Source organism: Mytilus californianus, unplaced genomic scaffold, assembly GCF_021869535.1.
Source record: "Mytilus californianus isolate M0D057914Y unplaced genomic scaffold, xbMytCali1.0.p SCAF_3, whole genome shotgun sequence".
NCBI classification, from domain to species: domain Eukaryota; kingdom Metazoa; phylum Mollusca; class Bivalvia; order Mytilida; family Mytilidae; genus Mytilus; species Mytilus californianus.
In genome coordinates, this window is record NW_026262679.1 from 121,798,565 (window position 1) to 121,818,372 (window position 19,808).

Consider the following 19,808-nt stretch of genomic DNA (forward strand, 5'->3'; position numbering starts at 1 on the left):
TTCTTTTCTCTCGATTTGAAACCCAAATAATACCAATGCAAATGTAAGGTAAAAGTCCGAGTCAGCCTTTTCCTGACATTTTTTAAAAATTAAATATCTCGAAAAGGAGCTCCATAACCTATCAATATTTTTAGCTTATTTTGATTCTTAACTAATGCTCTTCTGACTTACAGTATCAATTTTAAATTCAAGATTTCTTGAATTTCACCTAAGTACATCGTTAATTTGTAAAACATCATGAATATAAAAAAAAACTTTTTCAGGTTTTGGGTTCAATGTGTGCAGCAGCTTTACATAGAAGACATCTGATGGTATGGAAGATATTTGCTCCAAGATTTGTCTTTGCTGCTGTATCAAGCTTTGCTGTCTTTGTTTGTACACTATTGACGTATTTGATTATTATCAATATTCACCATGCCTTGACAAGATGGGTAAAGCAACTGGAACAAAAAAAGAAAAAATAATGAAAAAGACATCCTCATTTAAAGGGCATAGTATACTCTCTTTCCAGTTAAAGGCATATCTCATTTCCATAGTGATTTTTTTGGCCATTCACCCTCAGTTATGGGTGATAGACTTGTAGTTTACATGCTAAAGTGTTGCTATTTTATTTCAACATTTACAATTACACACAGAAGAGACATAGCTCTGTGTCAACAGTTTATTTTGTCTTTAAGAATAATACAGCTTTATATTAGGAAATCTTATTTTTGAGAGAGAGAAAAATTATAATATTTTTCTTTTGACTTATTATTTATGGAACCATCTTTTAATTGATATTCATTATATCCTGTCCAACACAAAGGTTTTCAATTATGTGCCAATTTTATAAAATGTATACTGAACTTTAAATGGTCATTTGTACTGTTTGTTTAAAAAATTTCAGAACTATTGATATATTTGTCTCATATAATTTGCACTAGAATAGTAAAATACCATTATGTCATTGATTACAGTATTAAGTTTATTACAATAATGTTTTAGAAATTGATATTTATAAAGTATAAGACTTAAAAATAATTACTCTTTGTATGCTTACTTGTAATCAAGTTGGAAAAATCATGTGAATGGAGATTTATTTTCAGTTGCATTTTAGAAATTTATATTTATATAGTATCAGATTTCAAACCATTTATTATTTGTATGCTTAAGTGTAAACGTTTTAAAATACTCATGTGAATGGAGATTTATTTGTAGTTGCAATGTGTCTGGTGTTGGTACATTATATACATTTATATTATTGTCAAATGAAATTAAATTTAAGCAAGAAACAGTACATGGGGATTCAGAGAAAAACTGTATTCATAGTAAAAAAATATAAGCTTTAAGTGCTCATTATTATGAGATAGTAAATGTTGCTATAGTAAACTTGGTGCATTTGATAGTAAACTATAGATATGTTTTTTTTTTCTATTTTGTCATATTTATGTGTAAATATTCAAATGTATTTTACATAAACAGATTCTGCCAACATTAGTTGTCATGTTTATATTTGAAATAAAAGTGCTGAATTTCTCACGTTCAACTTTATATTGTATCGTAGACCATCAGTCTATCATCTGGAAGTATGGGTAAATTTTCAAAAGTATCAAGTATATTTTTGTACAAAGGTCAAGGACAGTCAGAAACAAGGTCAAAAGGCATCAGAAGAATAAGGGTTGTTTACAAGGAATATCAAACACAAAAACATCATTTGATAATTATATGATGTAAATTTTTCATCAGGTCATTTGATTTTAGAAGATTTCAATCATTTTTATAGGCCAATGTGTGGTTACATGTACATAGATCCCTCTCTATTGAGATATCTTTGGCTTTCCCACATTTTAGCTTATGTAGAGTCAATGAGGATGTGCATCAGAAAACAAATGGCTTTTACAAACTTAAAAATCATTTTAAGTTTTATATAACATTTTGATGAAACATTCCATTATGCAAGTTTTTCACATACCTATCTGATGACAGATGTTGAAGAAAATATATATTGTCTGGTTTATATTTGAAATCTCACTTAATAAAAATTAGTTAAATTTGTCCAGAAACAGAAATCATCTTGAACATATTAATTCAGGTACAAGCTCATAATTTTTGTCTAGCCTGCGATGAAAGTTGCAGAATGCGAGACATGGGTATTACAATCCGGTGGTGGCGGCAATAGTGAAGATTTGTATAAATCTTTATATTATATAGCTAGAAGACCTAGGTGCTTCATACCTTGTATACAGATACCTTATGTAACGAAGTTTCGGTCCGTCATATGTCAAGTGTCTTTTACCTCATTTTCTTGATTCAATGACTGCTTGAAAAAATTACTGTTTTCTTGAAAAGTGAAATTCTCTCTTATGAGTAATAGGATAATTATATTTGGTATACAGGTTCCTTGCAAGGTCTACATTTCTGTCAGGTTCACCTCATTTCATGGATCAGTGGTCAAGGTTAAAGTTGTGTGGTCAAGTCTGTATCTCGGATACTATAAGCAGTAGGTCAACTATATTTGGTGTATGGAATGATTGTAAGGTGTACATGTCTATCTGGCAGGTTTCATCTGACTTTGACCTCAATTTCATGGTTTATTGGACAATGTTTAGTTTTTGTGGATTGGCCTATCTCTCAGATACTATTTGCAATAGGGCCACTATATATGGTGTATGGAATGATTGTTAGGTGTATACATAACTGGTGTATATGTCTGTCTGGCATGGTTCATCTGACCTTGACTCCCATTTTCATGGTTCATAGGTCAATGTTAAGATTTTGTGATATGATCTGTTTCTCAGATACTATAAGCGATAGGACCACTATATTTGGTTTATGGAATGATTGTTAGGTGTAAATGTCTGTCTGGCATTGTTCATCTGACCTTTACTCCATTTTCATGAATCATTGATAATGTTAAGTTAATGTGATACTTGTAGTAAAACCCTCATATTACAGACTTTCAACATGAAGTTAATCATAAGTTAAATAAGCTAGACATTTCAGTATGTGCACTCTTGTGTTCATTAACATGATGAAAATTTGTATGCCCATGCCGTCACCAGAGAGGACATTGAGTGTTACCCTTGTCCGTCTGTACGTACGTCCCAAAATTGGTTTCCGTTCTCGAACTTTAGTTTGCCTCCACCAAATGTTATGAAACTTATACACAATGCTTATTACCACAAAACACAGATCAAGTTCGAATTTGGGTGGCTTCACTTTTACTGTTCTCAAGTTATGCCCCTTTATAAAGTTATATGCAAGCAGGGGCATCATCTGTGTACCATGGACACATTCTCCATTTATTTATTTTTGTATTGTATTTGCCCAACATATTTTTACATCCTGCCAGCAAGTATTATCCCTTATTTGGTCTCAACTGCAGAGAATGATCCTAATCCAATGGCAGCATCAGCCTAAGTTATATATTTCAGATGGTATAAACTCTGAATAAGCCATATCTAGTAGATAGCTATATAAATGCCTTATGGTCTCGACTTTTGAATATCTGTGTAGCATATGTCTGAAGTCCCAAGTCTGTCTAACAGGGTTCATTTGACCTTGGTTTCATTTTTAAAGTTCATCAATCAACTATAAAGTTATATGACGAGGTCAGTTTCTCTTCTACTGAAATAATGGGTCAAATATATTTGGTATATAGAATGATTATTAGGGATAAATGTTTGTCTGACAGGGTTCATCTGACATCTTCAGGTTTTCACGGTGCATAGATAAATTCAATATTGAGTTTTGATTATTAGGTCAGTTTCTCAGCTACTATAAATGATAGGTAAATTATATTTGGTGTTTAGAATGGTTGTTGAGGCCATTTGTCCTTCTGACTGGGTTCATCTGACTATGACCTTATTTCATAGTTCATTAATCAATGTTAAATTTTAGCTCACTTGGCATCCGTTGTCTGTTGTCGTCCATTAACTTTTACAAAAATCTTCTCCTCTGAAACTACTGGGCCAAATTTAACTAAACTTGGCCCCAATCATTATTAGGTATCTAGTTAAAAAATTGTGTCTGATGACCCCGGCTGTCAACTAAGATGGTTGATATGGCTAAAAACAGAACATAGGGGTAAAATGCAAGTTTGCTTATATTTTGGAAAACTTTTATAAATAGAGAAAATCTGACAGAAACAAAAATATTCAGAATGTTGAGCTCTTCCTATTGTCCATTTAAGTCAAAACTGTCAGACGACTTCTTATAGGAGTAACTGCCCTTAAATGACGATTTTTTACCATTTTGAAAAATGTTTTCCCTTTTATCTCAAAAATTATAATAGATAAATAGAATCTTTAAAAAGCAAAAATGTTCAGCATAACAGGTTCTTCAAATAAGTCAACATCGCTGAAATCATCAGTTGACTCCTTATTAAAGTTGTTGCCAAATTCCCAATTTTTTGCATTATTACCTAATATCTTTAAAACTATAATAAATAGAGAGGATCTTTAAATAGCACAAATGATCAGCAAGACAAGATCTACAAATGTGCCATAATGGCCGAAATCTTCAGTCGACAATTATGTCAACATGACTAAAATTGTGAGGTAACACTTAATAGAGTTATTCCCCTTTTATGATGATTTTTGTCGAGCCTTCGACTTTAGTCGAAAAAGCGAGACATAGCAATCCTACATTCCGTCGGCGTTGTCGGCGGCAAACACAAATATTCACTCTGTGGTTAAAGTTTTTGAAATTTTAATAACTTTCTTAAACTATCCTTGATTTCTACCAAACTTGGACAGAAGCTTGTTTATGATCATAAGATAGTATCCAGAAGTAAATATTGTAAAAATAAAATTCCATTTTTTCCGTATTTTACTTATAAATGGACTTAGTTTTTCTGCCAGGAAATATTACATTCACTCTGTGGTTAAAGTTTTTAAAATTTTAATAACTTTCTTAAACTATCCTGGGTTTGTACCAAACTTGGACAGAAGCTTGTTTATGATCATAAGATATTATTCAGTAGTAAATTTTGTAAAAAAATAAATCCATTTTTTCCTTATTTTACTTTTAAATGGACTTAGATTTTCTGCCAGGAAACAACACATTAACTCTGTGGTTAAAGTTTTTAAAATTTTAATAACTTTCTTATACTATTTTGGATTTGTATCAAACTTGGACAGAAGCTTGTTTATGATCAAATGCTAGTATCTAGAAGGAAATTTTGTTTTCTTCCAGATAAAATTACATTCAGTCTGCAGTTAAAGTTTTTAAACATTTATTAGATTCATAAACTATCCTTGATTTTTACCAAACTTGGACTGAAGCTTCTTACAATCAAAAGATAGTATCAAGTGGAATATTTTTATTGATTTACTTCCTCATTTTTGTAGAGCCTATGATTAACAGAAAAAGTAGGCGAGACACTGGGTTCCTCGGAACCCTTACAAATTTTTACTAAAAAGTGGCCATTTTTGAAGATGCAGGTGAGTGAAACTAACTTTAGAGCCTCTTGTTGGCAGTTACAACAGATTGCCAGTTACTATAAGTTATAGCTCAGCTGTATTATAGAACCATTATAAGGTGTAAATGAAAAAAAAAACTTAATAAATTGCATTAGTCTGAAGCACTTTTGTTGAACTATCATGAGGAACACTCAAACCTTGATATTGAAAATGCCTATCTGAAGGATCATTGATAATGTTAAGTTATTGTGATACCTGTAGTAAGACCTTGATATAAAAGACTATAAGTATAAATATTCAATCATAATCAGTTAGGCAGATGAGACATTTCAGCATGTGCATTCTTAGTTGTTTGTAGTAACATAATGATAGGTTACAGGAAAATAAGAGCAATAAACTACATACAGTCTAAAAGTGTTTAGTTATAGAAGAAAACATGAAATTAAAGAAATAGACTGAACTGAGAAATTCTATTGAATATATCTGTTAAACTCAAAAAAAGGTGATCCATGATCAAGGTGCCTGTGATCTCTTGTCAGATAAAGAGGAACACACTAATTATCCTTTATCAGATCATGATAACTAGAAGTAAGTATATATTAACTATCAATAGAAGAGAATATTTTATTGTTCAATCAAGGGTATAAATGGGATGTACAAAGCTGACATTTATGATATGCAGTACATTTATCAACACAAATACTATAAACCATATAAATTTTGATAATAACTGGATCTCTTCCTATATGAAGCTATGCACAGATATTCCTCTAGAATGGGTCACTTTTTACAAATATATACAAAAATGGATGATAGCGCTGGCCATTTCAGCAATAATTAACTTTTTTGCATTTCAATTTTTAGTTATATAAAATGTCTAGATAATAGTCATCTTTCTTACAAGGGTGTTGAATAGTTATGAAAAAAAGATAGTGTACATGCTAAATAAATATATATGTATATGTATATGCAACACCAAAATTAAAAAAAAAAGTTCAAAGTAAATAAATACAAATTATGAAATATTAAGGGGACGAAGTCCCCTATTGCGGTAGAAAAATCAATAAATTTAAAAAGAAAAAAAAAAAAAAAAAAATTGGGAAAAATTCCCGAAATTTTCATTCTACTAATGAACTCAAAATCGTTAACTTTTTTATTTTCAGACTTTTTTATTTTCCCGCATTTGCGCAGAAATCTACTTCCTTTTTCCTGTCTTGTTTGCATGAGTCTTTGAGTAAAATATTTATTTATCAGTCTAGTAAAATATAGGAAGGAACGCAATACCAATTTCATTTTTAATAATTCCTTGAGTGGCTTGATATGAAAAACCGTTACCTGATGATAGCGTTTCTTTGTTTACATTGAATATGACGTCATAACATAAATTACATCACAACTAAAATCCCTAACAACAAAACCGACATCGGTAACGTTACGGTATTTCCGTTTCTTTTTTAACAGATTTTGAAGTTAAAATGTTTGAATTAAAAAAAATAATTCATAAAGACTTAGTCCCCTTTCACAGGTAATGCCTGCCTCATATTAATAACAACAGTGATATATGTCAATAGCTCATAAATTTTATTGTCTGATTAGATGTCTGTGTCAATACTGTCCATCTGTGAATAATGTCAAATAAGGAAATTGTCCTGAGGTCTCAAAAATTAAACCGGTACCACAGGACTTTTTTTCTTAATTACTGGTTCCTATTATTTTTACTTGAATTTTGCAAGGGAGAATAGGCCGTGTAATTTTAAACCAGTTTCCAAAACAATAATGGCTTCCTTAAAAATTTGTAACCGTACAGTACAAGGAAAAACTGACAAAATAACGCTTAATTTTGTTAATCTGAAAGGCAACTCCTTGTTTTTAAAAGAGGAAGTTTCTAAAGTCATCAATTTACCTCCCTCTGACATCGGTAATGAGATTTCATTGTTTGTTATCATGTTTATTGAACATTTCTTCACTTTTAAATTTTCCATAATTTGTTCTCAACATGCTGTGCAATTCTAGAAAAAAACGTGCTTCCCATGCTATCTAACAAGCAAAAGAATGGCAATACATGTAATACATTAACCCGGTTTGGCACAACCCACCAAACAGAATGATTCCAAAATGAGTTACAGTGGAATCCCCTGTTTCTGTTCGGCTAGTGATATCACGCATTACCTGATTTCGTCATATCTACTCTGTTTCTTAAATAGAATTGTTTTTGTAATTGTTTTAGTCTTTCTAAGGGACAGAATAGATTAAAATTATAAAATACAAGTATAATTGCAATCCCATGATTAACCATTTTCCATAAAAATTAGACATTATTAGAGAAAAATTGGTTTCATTTCATGGCACATTTTATCAAACTGATAAAAACTTTTGCTCTGCATCCTTGGCAGTCTCTTTGGTTCAAACTGAACTCTTATTTCGAAGTAAAAAATCCTTCCATTAATAAAAATAAACTATTTTTAGAAGGCATGCACAAACATCAGCGGACAATTGAAAACCGGTCAGAACTTGGGTTTACCTAATTTTGGACACACATTACACAAATGCATAAAGGTGAAATCATACATTGAGAAGATTTTGTGAAAATAAAGTATTGTAAGGTACTGGTGAATGTTATACTGAAACAAATAGGTATTAAATTGTGCGGTGTAATTTATAAGTAAATACTTAATTTGTGGCAAGACTGACACATATTTTATAATGATTTTTTACAATTGTGGCAGTAATCCACTATACTTATTACTATGATCACAAGTCAAAATTCAAGTTTTTACCAAATATTATCTTTTAAACTTAACGGTTGTGTTCTTGCGCATAGTAACTTGGCTTGCAGCGAGCTAGAGAAACATTTTACATTTGAAATCAAAGATATGGCATTAATTTACTATTTTTTTATGGATTTCACAGGCCAAAGTTTCACTTTTTGCCAATAAATTACAGGGGGAGGCATTTCATTAGCTAAAACATAGTTTTACAAGTAAGGTGTGTACATATGTTGGTACAAAGGTGATATATATCCAGTAAAGCAACTGATTTTATGTGAAAGCTCTGGAATTTGAAATGATTTTATCATTGTTTACATTTTTTGTGTACAAGTGTTACGGCAGGGAATGTATGTAATTACTCATGGATTACCTTCTTCATGCTATATATCATGTAATTCCCGTATTAAGGATCATTTCTGGTAACCAAATATTCATATTTAAACGTCTGATATGCCTGGTATACATAGGGAAATACTTTAACTGCAATTGTTTACTGACCGGCGATTTTGCCGTCTGCCATTTTGTGGGGAATGAAACGTTGATTTTATCTCTTTTGATACAAATTCGTCCCCTGATCAATTGATCTAATATTGCATTTTTAATACCACACATTTAATATTTTATAAGTATACCCTGCCGGACACAAATATATTGTAAATATTTAGATGGTTGTAATGAACTATGTTATATGTTATTTACTTTGTATGTTCTTACGCAGATCGTCTGCTAAATCAATGCGCGCGCAGTGGTGTCCGATTGTTTATTTCAAGCTTCTTTATCGATATTTTAGATGCTATAGCTTTGTTTTAATATTTTATGTATAAGGACAATCATAGGACAACTCAAGATGATTTCAATTCTATGTTTTTCAATATCGTAATTTTGTATAGTTCCGGCTACCCGGAAAGGACAAGTAACCATTGGATTAGTATGTCACGTGACACTTACAATTTAGTATATAAACGCGTGAGCATTCAGTAATGGCAGATAGCCCAAAGTTTTGCTGGCGGCAAGTTTGAACCTAGAAAACAATAAATTTCCAAATAAAGCAGTAATAACCTTTAGGTGAGAATTAGGATAACATAATGAAGTTTAAATAGCCGTCTTTTGTACAGTAAGCTATCTCCCACCACGTCGGACACCACAAATATATGTATTTTAGGATTTATTATTCAGTACACTTGAACGCTATTGTTTATTTATATAAAATCATATAATGTTATATGATTTTTTTTAACAGTTCAGCAAATAAAACTGTTAGCATTGAAAAGATCACTTTATTTTATCAAACTTGGATACATTCAAAAAGTATTTGCATTTACACTGGTAAAACAACTTGAGCTGGAGGACGCTCGTTCGAAATTAAAAACTATGGAAAGCCGTTAGCAACATAAATAGCACAGTAACAAATAAATACAAAGGAAGCCGTTTAATACACATACATTAACCAAACAGAGGAACTATATTTAAACACAAACTGAGGTGCTCCGGGGAGCAGATACTGCATTTTATGAGTGTTCGTATGTAAACTGCCCAGTATAGGACAGGATACTCTCGGGTGGCTTACAATTTGGTGTCAGAAGTGGGATGCTAAAATTCTAATTAGCATCCAGGATACGAACCTTGGAATAACCTGTCAACTTAACAATGTGGTTTAAGCCCGACGTGGTGGATTTACTGTACAAAAATTAATTATAACTAAAAAAATATGAAACAACAAATAAAATTAAAAGTCTTTATTTAGAATATGGCTGATGCTGGTAGGAACTCCCCAGACCCTGAAATAAATTTCCGTAGGGAAAGGGATTTAGATGACTTAGGACAAGGGGATCAAATACATACTGATGACAATGACGACTTTGATAGGGAATCTATTTTACAAGGTCATGGTGATGAAATAGCTCAGAGACCTAAAGGACGGGATGAATATCAGAGACATGATTTTGATGATAGGAATGATAGGGGTAATCATAACATGCAACCAATTGGCCCACCAAAGGTAACACTTAAACCTGAACCCTTCTCTGGGAAGGATTGTTGGGAGGAATACTTGTCGCATTTTGAGGACTGCGCTGAATTGGGACAATGGGGAAATCGTACAAAACTGTTGTTTTTGGCAGCTAGCTTGAGGGGTCAAGCAAGGACATACTACATGAGCTTGTCTCCTGACGACAGGCGCACATACCAAATGCTAACACAAAAGTTAGATCAAAGGTTTGGGAGTTCAAAACACAAAAATCGTTGGCTCTCAAAGTTAGAGATGCGCAGGCGCATGCCAGGGGAAAGCATAGCTGAAGTGGGGGATGACATAAGGCAATTAGCGCAAAAGGCGTACTATGACCTTGACTTAGCAGCGCAGGAGTCTCTAGCATTAAACCAGTTGTTTAAGGTAATACCTGTAGAAATGAAATGTCGCTGTATTGACAAGGAATGTCAAACAATAGCAGACGCTGTTGATGTTATAGAAAGATATGAGTCAATACTCGGGGATGGAGACAAAAAGAAATCAACAATCAGAGCTGTGGAGTCGAAGGACATCGAAGGACACATGAGTGAAAAGGATTATCAGAGCAATTTGCAGGCTTTACAAGATAGGATAGCAAAGCTGGAACAAGGACACGGGAATCGGGATACAAAGAGGGCAAATACTGGCAGGTGTTACAGTTGCAACTCACCAGACCATTTTATGAGGAACTGTCCACACAAAAACAACCAAAGAGCAAGAGGGAACTTCCAGGGCAACCAAAGACACAATACCTCTTTTAATAATAACCAGGGAAACGACAGAACGCTGGCTCAATAGGTCGTGAGTTAGTGACAGAAGATAAAAGGCCTGATATAAAGGGAGAAAAACATGTCCGGACAGGACATATAGGGGAAACAGATGATAATTGGGATAATGGGTTTTATACAAATGGGTTAATCTATGGGTTTCCTGTCAACTTTTTAATTGACAGTGGCTCAACAGCGTCAATATTATCTATTGAGGTTTACGAAAAATTGCCTTTAAATGTTTGGTGTTCTTTAGTGCCAAACAAGTCCGAAGTATTTGACGTTAATGGCAACAAAGTTTTTGCTATTGGATCAATCACATTAGAACTAAAGCTTGGTCTAGAAAATTTCAGTCAAAATTTTATGATATGTAATATAAATCAGGATGGAATACTTGGACAGGATTTCTTACTTAAGGAAGTAAGTAAAGTTAATTATCAGCGAATGGTCTTACACACGATCCACAACCAGGAAATACAATGTTGGATTGGAGGGAAGGCAAATATGATTTGCAGAGTAGAAATTAAAGACAACATGACAATTCCTCCAATGACGAGTACTATGATGCCTGTAGAAATACCGGGTGTAAATCATTTAACAGAATACGGATTAATAGAGGGCACGACAGGAACAGCAAAGTCTACATTAGCAATACCTGGGATTATAAATACAAAAGATCAAGCACACTTTGTTAATGTTGTCAACTATGGTGACGACGAAGTTAAACTGTATAAAAAGGAAACAATAGGAACATGTGAATCATATACTGAGCATGATTTGAAATCAGAGCAGATTAGAACACTACAAGAAGATTGCTTTACAGCTGGTGAAGAAATACCAGAACATCTTATTGACTTATTAAAAAGGAGTTCAACTTATTTAAATGAAAACCAAAGACAACAGCTTTCCAGACTCCTTTCACAGTACCAAAATGTCTTTTCACGGACAGATGATGACATAGGGAGGACAGACCTTGTAACACATAGAATAAATACAGGAAATGCAATACCCTTTAGGCAAAGATCTAGACGTATGCCACTTGGAAAGCAAGAGATGGAAAAATCAGAAGTCAACCGGATGTTGGACAAAGGAATCATTGAACCATCTTCTAGTCCTTGGGCATCGAATATTGTCCTTGTAATGAAGAAAAATGGCAGGCCTAGGTGCTGTGTTGATTACAGAATTTTGAATGACGTCACTAAAAAGGATTCCTACCCGATTCCGAGGGTAGACGAGTGCCTAGACTCGCTCGCTGGGGGGAAATTCTTCGGGTCAATGGACCTAAATTCAGGATTTTGGCAAATTGGCATGGCTCCCGACGACAAGGAAAAGACCGCATTTCTGACAAGTTTAGGGTTATATCAATTCACTGTCATGCCCTTTGGACTTGCAAATTCCCCATCTACTTTTGAGCGTCTTATGGAAAATGTTCTCAGAGGGCTACAGTGGAAAGAACTATTACTCTATATGGACGATATCATATCAGTAAGTTCAACATTTGAAGAGGGTCTTGGAAGGTTAGAAAGAATCTTTATACGCCTACAAAATGCACATCTAAAATTGAAACCTGCCAAATGCATTTTCTTTCAAAAACAAGTCAGGTTCCTTGGACATATCGTGTCTGAGGATGGAATTTCCACCGATCTAGAGAAAACAAAAGCTATAGATGACTGGCCAATCCCCAAATCTGCAAAACAGGTGCGCAGCTTTTTAGGACTTTGTTCTTACTATAGGCGATTTGTTAAGGGATTTGCAGCAATTGCAAGACCAATGCACAAAATTTGCGAAAAGAATAGCCGTTTTGCTTGGAATGACGAGTGTCAAAAGGCATTTGAACAGTTGAAAAATGCTTTAACAAGTACACCTGTGCTTGCCTACCCTCTTCCAAATTTGCCATTCATACTTGACACAGATGCAAGTGATAAGGCTGTCGGGGCAGTTTTGTCACAAATTCAAGAGGGTCTTGAACGAGTTATTGCATACATGAGCAAATCTATGAACATACATGAGCAGGCATACTGTGTAACTCGAAAAGAGCTACTTGCTGTAATTATAGCACTAAAGACATTTCATCATTATTTATATGGCCAGAAAGTTTTGCTGCGCACAGATAACGCAGCTGTATCATGGATGAAAAATCTAAAGAAACCCACTGGTCAAACAGCCAGATGGCTCGAAGAACTGGGAACTTACAATTTGACAGTGACACACAGGGCTGGAAGGAAACACTCAAATGCCGATGCTCTGTCCAGAAGACCTTGTAAATCATGCGAGAAACAAGAATCTGGAAACCACACAAGTGACGACGAAACAGACGAAATTCAACTTGAAGAATCTGATTTTGTTAACCAGGAGTTACATGAAAATGAGGAGCCAACACCAAGAATAGAAATAGTACGAATATGTACAAGAAGTCAGACAGGAAATCAGTCTAGTGCTACACCAAGTGGCTATTGCATAGAAGGATGGGACCCTGACAGTATTAGACAATGCCAATTGGAAGACCCAGACATGTCACTCATTGTGACATATCTTCAAGAAAAGAAAAATAAACCTGACTGGGACCAAGTATCAAAAGGAACATCATACCAGAAAACAATATGGCGACAATGGGATAGGCTGACAATAAACAATGGCATGCTTTATAGAAAATTTTATTGTTCTGATAAAGACGATGTAGACAACTTCAAATTGCAGCTCCTGGTACCAAAATCACACCAAAAGACAGTCTTTAAGTATTTCCATGACGTTCCATCTGCAGGTCATTTAGGACCAGATAAAATGCTAAGTAGGATCCAGCAGCTCTTTTACTGGCCAGCTATGAGAAGCTCAATAACAAGGTACTGCAAAGAATGTGACCAATGTGCTGCTAGGAAATCACTTAAACGAAACAAGGCTCCATTAGGTCAATACTTGGTTGGCGAGCCTATGGAACGTGTTGCGATTGATATTCTTGGTCCACTTCCGTTAACAAAACGACAAAACCGTTATGTTCTTGTCCTTTGTGACTGCTTTTCTAAATGGACTGAAGCATATGCTATTCCGGACCAGGAATCCCTGACCATTGCCCGGACCATCGTGAATGAATTTATTTGTAGGTTTGGTTCACCATTACAGCTTCACTCTGATCAAGGAAGGTCTTTTGAAGCAAAGCTGTTCCAAGATCTGTGTGATCTCCTGAAAATTGACAAAACTAGAAGTACAAGTCAACACCCCCAATCTAATGGAAGCGTTGAAAGATTTAACAGGACACTGCTAAGCATGCTAACATTTTATTGTCAAAATGATCAGAGAAACTGGGATGAGATTTTGCCACAGGTTATGATGGCATACAGATCATCAGTCCACGCCAGCACAGGACAGACCCCTAACATGATGATGTTTGGCAGAAACATATTTCTTCCTATGGAAGCTGTTATTCCACGTCCTGATGGACCAGATGAATCCACTACCCCTGAAACGGATAAATATATAAATGAATTACAGGACGCTATGTTAAAGTCACATGTACTGGCTAGGAAACATCTTAAGCAGAATTCTGAGTATCAAAAACGTCACTATGACTTGAAAGCAGTAAAGCGCGAATTACAAATAGGTCAAGCTGTATGGCTTTATGATGCATCAAAGAGAAAAGGAATTTGTCATAAGTTGACACTAAAATGGAAAGGACCATATGTTGTCACAAGGAAAATTGATGACATCACTTACCTTGTGAAAAGGTCAAAGAAACAGCCAGGGAAGGTCTACCACATCGATAGACTACTGCCCTATCAAGGACGAAATCCGCCCACTTGGTTCTCCAGTAGGAAGGCCTGAGATGCCTTTCATAGTTGTTGTTTGAATAGCCGAAATTAGTTGTACAAGTTGTTACGTTTTTAATTGTTTTGATGAGTTACTATGTTTAAGAGTAACTGTATGACTTATCTCAGACTGGAGAAAGTCATGTTGGAATTCCTAGAGTTGGATCCACTCTGGAAGAATATGTAAGGGAGACAAATGGCCATTGTTTCTCAGGACATATTATTGGCTGTAAGGGAAGGATGATCCTTCCTGCCAGGGGAATGGCAGATTAAACTGTACTGCCAAGCGTTTTATTTTATGCGCAAGCTGCGCGGCGGAAAGCAATTAACGACAACTTTTTGTCTTGAGGAGGCTTGAGATTTTTTTTAATAGGGAGACCAAGGGGGTGGATATCATATTTTTTATTGAAATGTAGGCTGATCCATTTACTACCAGCATATGCCATATGGGGGGAGGATTTTAAAACACATAAGCAAATATAGTCACACAACAGCACACTACATACATATCTTTTATTGTATATGTTATATAAATGGTGGAGGGATTTTAAAGATTTGATTCGATTTCAGAATGAGACCATCATCACAAGTGGAGGTGAAGTGTTGGCTGTGTCCCATGACGTTTAGGACAAGGAGACAACTAAAGAACCATCTGGCAGCTGCCCCACACAAACGGCTTTCAGTCGTTTGTGTTTGGTGTCCTGAAGAGAAGTCGTACAGGAGGATGGTTGACCTGAAGGAGCACATCATGGCCAACCACCGCAGCAAAATAGAGATCATGCCGTACAGTTTCTTGAGTGAGAACAATGGGTTTTGGATGTCGAATTACCCAGAGACATATGCAAAGGTAATCTCACCATCAAATGAAAACTCCCAAGAGGCCATGAAAGCCAGGATTGAGGTCCTAGAATTCCTAAACAGGGTTGGAAACACCAACAGGAAGAAGGAGGATTGGACTCAAGGCTGGAAGTGTCCTAGGGAAATGGTTAGAGGTACGCAGGAGGAAGAGGTTGAGCAGGAGAAAACCAATGGGTCATATTCACCAACACGCCCCACCATTTATGAAGGGCTGGCCCTCCAGCAACTTACATTAGGACTTGGGGATTCGACAGCCATCTTCAAATTAGACCTTGGAGTGTCTATACGATTCTATCAGATAAGTTTGAATGACTTGGTTCTAAGAGATCACAAAATGCTTGATGCTTTAATAAGGAGGATGACGGCACTGGTAAACACCAAGTATGCAGGATCACATACCTTCTCAGCCTCTATAGACGGTAAATTAAAGTCTATAGTGACGCCGGTAGTAGCTAGGAAACTATCCATATCAGAGGAATATATAGCAGACATAAAAACGTCCGATGAACTCTTCCCAGGGAAACATACAATAGCCATCACAAATCCGTTATCACCACTTAAAACACCATCAACCTCAGATATTATATTGGAAGATGACAGTGACAATGAAGAACCAGAGATTCTGAACGAGAAAGCAACAAGCCAGAAGAAAAGTAAGAAGACAGAGAATGAAGGAGAGAAAAATGGAGAGAAAAGAAAGAAAAAGAATAACCACCAGGAACAGAAGGCTAAGAAAATAAAGCAAGGAAAGGGTGACAAGGAACAGGACGAGGAAATCAGACTTAAAGAGGAAGAACTAAGGAAGCAGGAAAAACAAAAACAGGATGAGGAAATGAGACTACAGGAGGAAGAACAAAAGAGAAGGGAAGAACAGAAACAGGAGGAAATTAGACTGAAGGAGGAAGAACAAAAGAAGCAGGAAAAACGAAAACAGGACGAGGAAGTCAGACTAAAGGAGGCAGAACTAAAGAGAAAGGAAAAACAAAAACAGGAGGAGGAAATCAGACGGAAGGAAGAAGAACAAAGGAAGCAGGAAAAACAAAAACAGGATGAGGAAATGAGACTAAAGGAGGAAGAACAAAAGAGAAGGGAAGAACAGAAACAGGAGGAAATTAGACTGAAGGAGGAAGAACAAAAGAAGCAGGAAAAACGAAAACAGGACGAGGAAGTCAGACTAAAGGAGGCAGAACTAAAGAGAAAGGAAAAACAGAAACAGGAGGAGGAAATCAGACGGAAGGAGGAAGAACAAAGGAAGCAGGAAAAACAGAAACAGGACGAAGAAGAAAGGTTGAAGGAGGAAAAGAGGATACAAGAAGAAAAACACAATGAAGAAAGTAAAAGAAAGGAACTGGAAGCATCAGAAGATCGGGGCACAGATTGTACAACTCTAAACGGCAACATTACCGCAAGTGAACGGGCAAGGACACTTCTGAGGAAAGGTGGCATGCCACTTTTCCCAGCTGGGAGAAGGGAGTGGAATCAAGAAGAAGTCATCCCACTGATTACCATCCCAGCAGTTGTTAGTTGGCCACCTAAAAATTGGAAAAAGATGACTCCAGAGCAAAAGTATTTTAATTGGGAGTATGCCAGTATAGCTCTGGAGTTGAACTCGGGAAAGCAATTACAATTCACAAAGGAAGAGTTGCTACTCAAGTATCACTTTTTAGCATTACCAGGCACAAAAACACCGACAGGAAGTGAAGAAAACACAATGGCAACCAAATCTCGGTTTTATTTATATCAAGCTTTGGCTTATATAATAAAGAGTGACAAAGAAGACACATCAACTGTACAAACATTAAAGATGTTAGAAACTGCAGTGAAGGAGAGAGATAACTCCACAGACGATGTGATAAAGAGAATAGATGCTCTTGATATTCCCTTGAGACTCGGAGAAGACATTGAACACTAACATTTTAGATCTCAAACTTCATAATAATTATGTGCTAAAATTTTCAATTCAGGAGAATTCATTGTCTTTAAAGGTGGGGGAAGTGTAAGGTACTGGTGAATGTTATACTGAAACAAATAGGTATTAAATTGTGCGGTGTAATTTATAAGTAAATACTTAATTTGTGGCAAGACTGACACATATTTTATAATGATTTTTTACAATTGTGGCAGTAATCCACTATACTTATTACTATGATCACAAGTCAAAATTCAAGTTTTTACCAAATATTATCTTTTAAACTTAACGGTTGTGTTCTTGCGCATAGTAACTTGGCTTGCAGCGAGCTAGAGAAACATTTTACATTTGAAATCAAAGATATGGCATTAATTTACTATTTTTTTATGGATTTCACAGGCCAAAGTTTCACTTTTTGCCAATAAATTACAGGGGGAGGCATTTCATTAGCTAAAACATAGTTTTACAAGTAAGGTGTGTACATATGTTGGTACAAAGGTGATATATATCCAGTAAAGCAACTGATTTTATGTGAAAGCTCTGGAATTTGAAATGATTTTATCATTGTTTACATTTTTTGTGTACAAGTGTTACGGCAGGGAATGTATGTAATTACTCATGGATTACCTTCTTCATGCTATATATCATGTAATTCCCGTATTAAGGATCATTTCTGGTAACCAAATATTCATATTTAAACGTCTGATATGCCTGGTATACATAGGGAAATACTTTAACTGCAATTGTTTACTGACCGGCGATTTTGCCGTCTGCCATTTTGTGGGGAATGAAACGTTGATTTTATCTCTTTTGATACAAATTCGTCCCCTGATCAATTGATCTAATATTGCATTTTTAATACCACACATTTAATATTTTATAAGTATACCCTGCCGGACACAAATATATTGTAAATATTTAGATGGTTGTAATGAACTATGTTATATGTTATTTACTTTGTATGTTCTTACGCAGATCGTCTGCTAAATCAATGCGCGCGCAGTGGTGTCCGATTGTTTATTTCAAGCTTCTTTATCGATATTTTAGATGCTATAGCTTTGTTTTAATATTTTATGTATAAGGACAATCATAGGACAACTCAAGATGATTTCAATTCTATGTTTTTCAATATCGTAATTTTGTATAGTTCCGGCTACCCGGAAAGGACAAGTAACCATTGGATTAGTATGTCACGTGACACTTACAATTTAGTATATAAACGCGTGAGCATTCAGTAATGGCAGATAGCCCAAAGTTTTGCTGGCGGCAAGTTTGAACCTAGAAAACAATAAATTTCCAAATAAAGCAGTAATAACCTTTAGGTGAGAATTAGGATAACATAATGAAGTTTAAATAGCCGTCTTTTGTACAGTAAGCTATCTCCCACCACGTCGGACACCACAAATATATGTATTTTAGGATTTATTATTCAGTACACTTGAACGCTATTGTTTATTTATATAAAATCATATAATGTTATATGATTTTTTTTAACAGTTCAGCAAATAAAACTGTTAGCATTGAAAAGATCACTTTATTTTATCAAACTTGGATACATTCAAAAAGTATTTGCATTTACACTGGTAAAACAACTTGAGCTGGAGGACGCTCGTTCGAAATTAAAAACTATGGAAAGCCGTTAGCAACACAAATAGCACAGTAACAAATAAATACAAAGGAAGCCGTTTAATACACATACATTAACCAAACAGAGGAACTATATTTAAACACAAACTGAGGTGCTCCGGGGAGCAGATACTGCATTTTATGAGTGTTCGTATGTAAACTGCCCAGTATAGGACAGGATACTCTCGGGTGGCTTACAGTATGTTATGAATTTTTTCACAATTTTTTATCTGATTTTTGTTTTTATGAGTTTACCGAAGTGAAACCAAACATCTTAGGTGCGTGGATACACTGGATTGCACCGTACTAACCCTTAAAGAATTCGCAGTTTCAGAATCTAATGAATTTTGGGTAATATTTTCAAAAGCGTACACAGAAACTTTGTGATTGGCTTAAAGCGTCCTCAACAATTGATATTTCATGATGTCATTATCATTTTGGGGTAATAAAATTACCCCAATCCTTTAGATGCTGACACTGTGAATTGTAGTCCTAATAAGTATGACAATATACAACATTTTTGTACAAAGCACCAAGCAATTTTTATACGTGGACACAAAACAAATTTTGCTCTCAACTTTGAGATTCAAATATTTTTACCATGAAGTTTTTTCTGATAGCTAGAAATGTTTACACATATACAAACTGCTTTCTCTTTGCCTAATGGGGCAAA

At 35.0% G+C, this 19,808-nt stretch overlaps 2 protein-coding genes across 2 annotated transcripts in view; both read left to right on the top strand.

Annotated features, from left to right (window-relative positions):
- The first annotated feature begins 7,143 nt into the window (after nt 1-7,143).
- The window catches only part of LOC127736038 (ubiquitin-like protein 7), a 38,120-nt gene continuing 25,455 nt past the window's right edge, over nt 7,144-19,808 (top strand). The window contains exon 1 of the mRNA XM_052246537.1: nt 7,144-7,320. Within this exon, the coding sequence (XP_052102497.1) occupies nt 7,179-7,320 (142 nt within the window). The 5' untranslated portion in view covers nt 7,144-7,178. The remainder of the gene's footprint in view (nt 7,321-19,808) is intronic.
- On the top strand, nt 14,825-18,911 carry LOC127736033 (golgin subfamily A member 6-like protein 1). The gene has a single exon (XM_052246532.1). It carries the CDS (start codon nt 15,314-15,316, stop codon nt 17,510-17,512), a length of 2,199 nt encoding a protein of 732 aa, XP_052102492.1. The 5' UTR covers nt 14,825-15,313; the 3' UTR covers nt 17,513-18,911.

Bases quoted from the DNA above. Each gene is read 5' to 3' on its own strand.
- LOC127736033 (XM_052246532.1), top strand. From the start codon at position 15,314: ATGAGACCATCATCACAAGTGGAGGTGAAGTGTTGGCTGTGTCCCATG.